This window comes from Canis aureus, chromosome 13, assembly GCF_053574225.1.
Source record: "Canis aureus isolate CA01 chromosome 13, VMU_Caureus_v.1.0, whole genome shotgun sequence".
Taxonomy (NCBI): Eukaryota; Metazoa; Chordata; class Mammalia; order Carnivora; family Canidae; genus Canis; species Canis aureus.
Window position 1 is genome coordinate 15,285,675 of NC_135623.1, and position 7,268 is coordinate 15,292,942.

Here is a 7,268-nt window from a genome sequence, read left to right on the forward strand (position 1 = left end):
ATCCAATTTGACTTTAAAAAAAAAAGAGAGATTTTATTTATTTATTCATGAGACACCCAGAGAGAGGCAGGGACATAGGCAGAGGGAAAAACAGGCTCAATGCAGGGAACCTGCTGTGAGACTCAATCCTGGGACTCCAGGATCACACCCTGAGCCAAAGGCATCTGCTCAACCGCTGAGCCACACAGGAGTCCCCAATTTGACCTTTCATTTATTGAAAATGAACAGTCTATTCTTCCAATATTTTATTTGTGGAGACAGGCCTACAAGTAGCAGCCTAAAACTACTCCTTTTGTCATACAGAAATAAAACAGAATAATTTAAAAAAAAACCTTTTGATGTTTTAAGTATAAAAATGTGAGAAATTCACATTTGTTAAAGTCAGTTATCTATTTTAATGCCATAAACATAGTTAAATTCAATCTACATGGTAATATATACTCATTTTAAAATATGACAAATAATGCTTTATCTTACATTAATGTGTCTTGTTAAATAGAAAAAGGCTGAAATTTGTTTTATTATATTTTGTTCAATATACTATTAAGTGAACTACATAAGTAATTTATTTTTTTTACATAAGTAATTTAAAAGTAAAGTATATTTTACTTAAAATTACTCCTTATACCAGAGAAAATCTATTTTAAAAAAACAAGTAAGTTTGTGAAGTGCTGATTCTTTTTACATGACCTAATATATGACCTTTGGGAGACCTGTTTGTAAATAAAAGACTTTGTATAGTAAATTTTCTTTAGAATTCGCATAAATCCCTAATAGCAACATATATGAAAACTGAGGGAATGCCTGGATGGCTCAGCGGTTAGGTACATCTGCTTTCCGCTCAGGGCATGACCCCAGGATCCGGAATCGAGTCCACATCGGGCTCCCTGAATGGAGCCTGCTTCTCCCTCTGTGTCTCTGCCGTCTCTCTGTGTCTCTCATAAATAAATAAATAAATATCTTTAAAAAAAAATAAAAAGAAAAGAAAACTGAGGCTCAGTGAGCAAAACTGCAAAAGCTATTAGTGATTCTGTGCTTCTTCTACAACTCCGTAATAATCCCTCTATGGAAGATTCACTTAGCCAAAAAGTGGTGTACTTTAGCACCACTCTAACTTCATATTTTTTTTTCCTTATATTCTCCTTCCTCCATTTAAATCACCACCACCAGTGGAGATGCAGATCACCATGCATCTCTCATGAATAAAATAAATAATTAAAAATTGAGAAACAAATCACCACCATAACAAGCCTAGGGTGAAAGTTCACACACTTATTTTCACCTGGAGTAGTGTAAAGCTCTTCCCACCCCAAACCATGTTTCATATTGATTTAGAGTAATAACCTTCAAAATCTCTTATTATATTCCTTCAGACAAGAAAACCTTCCAAGATACTTTGAGTCTTTACAGTGAGGCCAAAACTCCTAAACCTATGACTTCTTTTTTTTTTAATTTTTATTTATTTATGATAGTCACACACACACACACACACACAGAGAGAGAGAGAGAGAGAGAGAGAGAGAGAGGCAGAGATACAGGCAGAGGGAGAAGCAGGCTCCATGCACCGGGAGCCTGACGTGGGACTCGATCTCGGGTCTCCAGGATCGCGCCCTGGGCCAAAGGCAGGCGCCAAACCGCTGCGCCACCCAGGGATCCCCTAAACCCATGACTTAAGGTCCTCCATGATCTGACCCTAGCCAAAGCTCAGCTAGTCTCTTCTTCTCCCGTCCCCTCAATACTAGAGCCATCCATTTCCCAGAATACATCATGCCTGTTGTGGTCCCAGTTTTTATGCTTAAGCTGGTCCCTTTGCCAAGAATAACCTTCCTTCCCAAACTCTTAGCCAAACTTAAACCCCGCTTGTCAAAACCCCCAATTCAAATGTTCCTTTTTCAACAATGCCTCCATGACTTTCTGATCATCCCCAAAGTCATTAATTCACTTAGCAAATATTTACTGAGCACATATAATGTACCAGGCACTATGTGTTTTTCTTTTAAGATTTTATTTATTTATTCATGAGAGACACAGAGAGAAGCAGAGACACAGGCAGAGGGAGAAGCAGGCTCCCCACAAGGAGCACAATGTGGGACCCGATCCCAGGACTCCGGGATCATGACCGGAGCCGAAAGCAGATGCTCAACCACTGAGCCACCCAGGTGCCCAGAAGTATTAAAGATACAATGGTGAGCCAAACAAACATGGTCTCTACCTTCACAGAGGTAGTATTTTTCTCACTGGGTTCCAATGAGGGTTAAATGACAGAAAATAAAGCACTTAAAACAGGGCCTATATATATACAATCTTGTTCAATAAATATTAGCCTAATCATACTACCTAAAAGAGTTGCCACTCTCATACCTTTGACCCTTAAACAGCACGGGTCTGAACTATGTCCGCTTATACACAGAGTTTTTACAATATGGTCCTGTAAATGTATTTGCTCTTCCTTATGATTTTCTTAGTAACATTTTTTTTCTATCTTACAAGGGTACAGTTTATAATACATACAACATATGTATTAATTGACTATGTTATTAGTAAGGTTTCTAGTCAACAGTAGGCTATATTAGTAAAGTTTTGGGGGAGGTGAAAGTTATACTGGGATTGTTAATTTTTTTTAATTTTTCAATTTTTAATAAATAAGAATAAAAAGTGTGAACTACATCTTAAGCCTGTGTTCCTCAAAGTGTTGGTTACGGAACAGGAACATCAGCATAACATTAGAAATGCAAACTATCAGGCCCTATTCCAACCTAATAAATCAAACTCAGGAAGTGGTAGTACAAGCCCTCCAGCTGATTCTGATTTATGTTAAAGTCTGAGAACCCTTGTTTTAGATATCTTACCTATCTTACCTACTCAAAACACAATAATGAAAATTTTGAAAAATATAAAATACAAAGCTTTATAATAATAATAATAATAACTCTATTTACTTAGCACTTATTACATATATTACACAAGGAAATAAAAAAGAGTAGCCTCTACCGGTAATTCTCAGTTCATAATAAGCTAATATTATGCATTCTCTTCACTTCTCCCAGACTTATACTCTTATTCTGCATGTATATGTTTTAACAAGTAAAGAAATTCAAGTTAGTTGCAGGCAAAGTTGAAATTATAGTCATGCCTAATGTATCTTTTTGGTCAAACTTTCTACTATACATCCTCATTTCCTCATCTCTCCATGCTAAATAAAGGTAATCTGCTACCTATAATACATCCTAATTACTTTCTACTCACATTCACAACAAAGCATTCTTTGCCTTCCCAGAATGATCTATACAAATCATATTTTTATTTCAGGCCCAGCTCAAATGACACTTTTGGATCCTAAATACTCAAAAACAGTTTAAATCTTCTCCCTCAGTACTCATACATTCATTCTCAGTGGAAAGGCCAATGCTTCCAAAAACCTAGAAATTTGGTATCTGAGGCAGGACAATTTACTTTATTCTTTTTTTTTTTTTTTAATTTTTTTTAATTTTTATTTATTTATGATAGTCACACAGAGAGAGAGAGAGAGGCAGAGACACAGGCAGAGGGAGAAGTAGGCTCCATGCACCGGGAGCCCGACATGGGATTCGATCCCGGGTCTCCAGGATCGCGCCCTGGGCCAAAGGCAGGCGCTAAACCGCTGCGCCACCCAGGGGTCCCAATTTACTTTATTCTAAGGAGATTATCACATCTTACTAAACTTATTTTTTGCACCAAAAATAAAATTCTCCAATTCAGTCTTTCTATGTAGTCCCCTAGTTGTCCCAAATTTCAGTTTAAGACCATACTTGTCAGATAGGAAAATAGATCACGAATCATTCAAGCACGTGTATGGCCTGGCACTGGGTATATCAGGAATAAGCAGGCACAAGGGCTGCCTGGGAAAACCCACATTTCAGAGGGAGAAGCAGGTTACCACAGGGACAGTGTGCTGGATTGTTAGTGAAGGGCTGTTGGGGAGACAGGCACAGAAGAACCTAAGAACGCAGTCAGTTAGGGAAAGCTCACAGATTAAATGATTTTATAATAAACCACTTTCCTAAAAATTAATGAGGTAAAAACAAAAATTGACTAACCTCCTAGAACACAATTACCAGGGCTTGGTTTTGATTAGAATAATCGTACTGCTCCCAGAGAGCAAAATTTAGATTGCTGTCTATGACAGAGCGATGTATTCATCAAATGTACAGCAAATCATGTGCAGCCCAACTCCACAAAAAACCAACTGAAGCCTCCACTTACTCTGAAACTGGGAGGAAAACATTTGCAAATATTCGAAGTGTCTGTCAACTAAAGGCAGAGAGAGCAAGACAAACCAGGTGTCGGAAGGTATCGCAGACACTGTCACAATCGGGCCGCCAGCCTGCTTTTCAGTCTTCAGATGCCCTCCCTGGTCGGCCTCCCAACAAAAACAAACCGTTTGCTCTGAGTAATAATTAAGCCTGAAAATAAACATTTTTGGATTTCCCGACCTGTACCTCTACATTAAAACACGCTCAAAATAAAAATACACTTCAAAACATGTTTGATTATTCTTCAAAGGCTAGCAGCTATCTCAAAAGGTCACGGGACGGACGCGGCCGCCACCCCGCCTCGCTCCTCAGCACCGTAGCCCAGGATCGCCACGACCCTGGGCGGTAAGCGTCCAGGCCCTGCCGGTGCCGGTGCCGGTGCCGGTGCCGCTGCCCCTGCCCCTCGACAAAACCGCAGAGCAACAAGAAAGCCTACGACTGTCTACGTGCCCGCCTCGAGTTGCTCTGCTCCTGGGAGGCAGCCGCGCTCGAGTTGCTCCCGCCCGGACCCGGAGCCGCGGGAGGCCGCGGGGCGAACCCCGAGGGACGGGAGCCGGGCAAGGAGCAGCAGCGAAGGCGGGAGGGAGGGAGGACCGCAGGGGCAGAGCCCAAAACAGGCGAAGAGGCAAGACGGTAGAGGAGAAACGGAAGGTCAGGTTAAAGGACGAGGGGCGGCAAGGGGACGCGAACGCGGCTGTCACCGGGGAGCGCTGGGCGGGGGCGCGCACGCACCCCGGCAGGCCCGGAGCGCGGGAGGACGAGCGGGGCGCCGGCGGGGCAGGGCTGAGGTAAGCGCCGGCCGAGGCGGCCCCCGGGCAGCGACGCGCAGGCCGCAGGCCGTGGGGCGGGGGCGGGGGCGGGGGCGGGCGCGGCGGCGGCGGCGGCGGCGGCGGCGGCGGCGGCGGCGGCTCCGGCTCGGCAGGCCGCGCTCCCTCACCATGGCTGCGCCGGCCTGGTCCTCGGGCACGCAGCCTCCGTCCTGGGCGCGGCGGCGGGCCGGACCCGAGCCCGCCCCCAGGCTGAGCCGGCGCGGGGGCTCCAGGAGGCTCCGGGCGGCGGCGGCGGCGGCGGCTCCGGGCTCGGCCCAGGCCTCGGCCTCCTTCCCTCAGAAGCTGGAAGTGCAGCAGCCGCAGCCGCAGCCCGAGCCCGAGCGCAGACTCCGCCCCCGCGAGGCCCCGCCCCCACTGGCCGGCCGGCGCTTGGCCCCGCCTCCGCCCGCACTGCGCAGACTCCGCGGAGTCCCGACCGCGCGCCTGACCTCTGGGTTCTGCCCGTTGCCAGGCCCTTAAAGGAGCCACAGCCCCTCAAATCCTAGCTTCCCTCTAAAAATTATGGCCTTAGACGTTACGTCATAGCAGGAGATTGGAGCAGTCACTCGTTTAAGTAACCTATAGCCCCTTGCGTTTCCGGTTCATTGTCTTTCGTTACCATTGTCAGGATTTTTGGAGATTTCCGTTCCCAGATAATTCTGGAAGCGCCTTCGCACTTCAGGTTCCTCGCCACTGGGGATCACCCGTCCTCAGCCTCGGTGCCCTGCTCTCAGCCCGGCCCTCGTTACCTACGGTTGCGGCCCATGCGTAACCTCAGTTTTAGTCATTCACCCCTCCCATCACGGCCCCCTTCATTTCTAGCTTTCTTCTCTGAGACCCCAATCCAAACCTTCCTCGACTCCTCCAAGACTCAGAATCCCCTGATCCTACTACCGTTTCACTACTCCTCGCGGTTCTAAAGCTCTCACTTCCGTCCTTGAAGGTCCTTGAGTGTAGACGGTCGTCCAGGGCGGCCCGGGTGGCGCAGCGGGTTAGCGCCGCCTGCAGCCCAGGGCGTGGTCCTGGAGACCCGGGATCGAGTCCCGCGTCGGGAGCCCGCTTCTGCCGGTCTGTGTCTCTCACGAGTATATAAATAATATCTCTAAAAAAAAAATTCCACCAGGAAAATAATCGTCCATCAGGAAAATAATTCCTAGGTATTAGCCTTTCTTCCTCCAATCCTGCTCTCCTTCCCTTGTGCTCACCTGATGAAACTAAGCCTAAACGTGCAGCAAAACCCAAGGACGGTGGGGGGGAAATCCAGAATCATACTGACTCGGCTCTCTTTAAATCTGATAATCTGTTATCCTGAAATAGTCCTCCGATGCTTAGCTACATTTCTCCAGTTTTACACACCGTCCCACCCTACTAGATGACGATCTCGTACCTCTTTTCAAACCTTCCTCCCTCATCCTCACTTAACTGGTAATTTTGTTACTAATTCACTGAGGAAACGAAGCCCCCCACAACAAAGAGAGAACATCCACAAGTTCCCCACCAGCCACCAGGACTTCCAGCCTACCTCTCCTGCTCTGCCTGTAGTTCTACTCCTGGGTTCTGCCTTCCTTTCCTTAGGAGGCATGAGCCATTTCGCTTTTAATTGAGGTCAAACTCTTAGTTCTTCTCAAACTACCTGTACTAAAAGACTTTTTTTCTCTGATCTCAAACCTCATTTTTATAAAATGCAATAAAAATTAATGACTAAAGCAACTTAAATTTAAAAAGAGACCTACAGGGCAGCCCTGGTGGTTCAGCGGTTTAGCGCCGCCTTCGGCCCAGGGCGGGATCCTGGAGACTCTGGACGAGTCCCACGTCGGGCTCCCTGCGTGGAGCCTGCTTCTCCCTCTGTTGTGCCCAAGATTGCGAATCCGAGAAACTACCAAGGAGCCGACACCGATGCAAGGCGCACGAGGGTTTATTAGCAAGCTCGAGCTTGGGTCCAAGTATACCCAACACAGCGGAGCAGGGACTTGGACCCCCGAAGTGGGTTACAGCTGGGTTTTTTATAGGCTGGTCTAGGGGATTTTCAGAAGGGATGGAGGAATTTCTCAAGTTCTATTTACATCCTGATATGGGGCTTTCAAGGGCACTGAGCTCTGTTCTCATTCTAATATGGGACTTTCTACCACGGGTGTGGGCTCCGTTGTCTTTCTGATATGGGATTCCC

General features: G+C 46.3%; 1 protein-coding gene across 3 annotated transcripts in view; it reads right to left on the reverse strand.

The window, feature by feature from the left end:
* Nucleotides 1-5,860, reverse strand: part of ZYG11B (zyg-11 family member B, cell cycle regulator) — an 86,833-nt gene extending 80,973 nt beyond the window's left edge. Inside the window, exon 1 of one of the 3 annotated variants that reach the window (XM_077844889.1) lies at nucleotides 5,721-5,860. In XM_077844889.1, coding sequence (XP_077701015.1) covers nucleotides 5,721-5,723 — 3 coding nt within the window. In that variant the 5' untranslated portion in view covers nucleotides 5,724-5,860. Of the gene's footprint in view, nucleotides 1-5,229; nucleotides 5,446-5,720 lie in introns of those variants that run through there. The other 2 variants (XM_077844891.1, XM_077844888.1) reach the window with 2 other exon arrangements.
* Nucleotides 5,861-7,268: the final 1,408 nt, after the last annotated feature.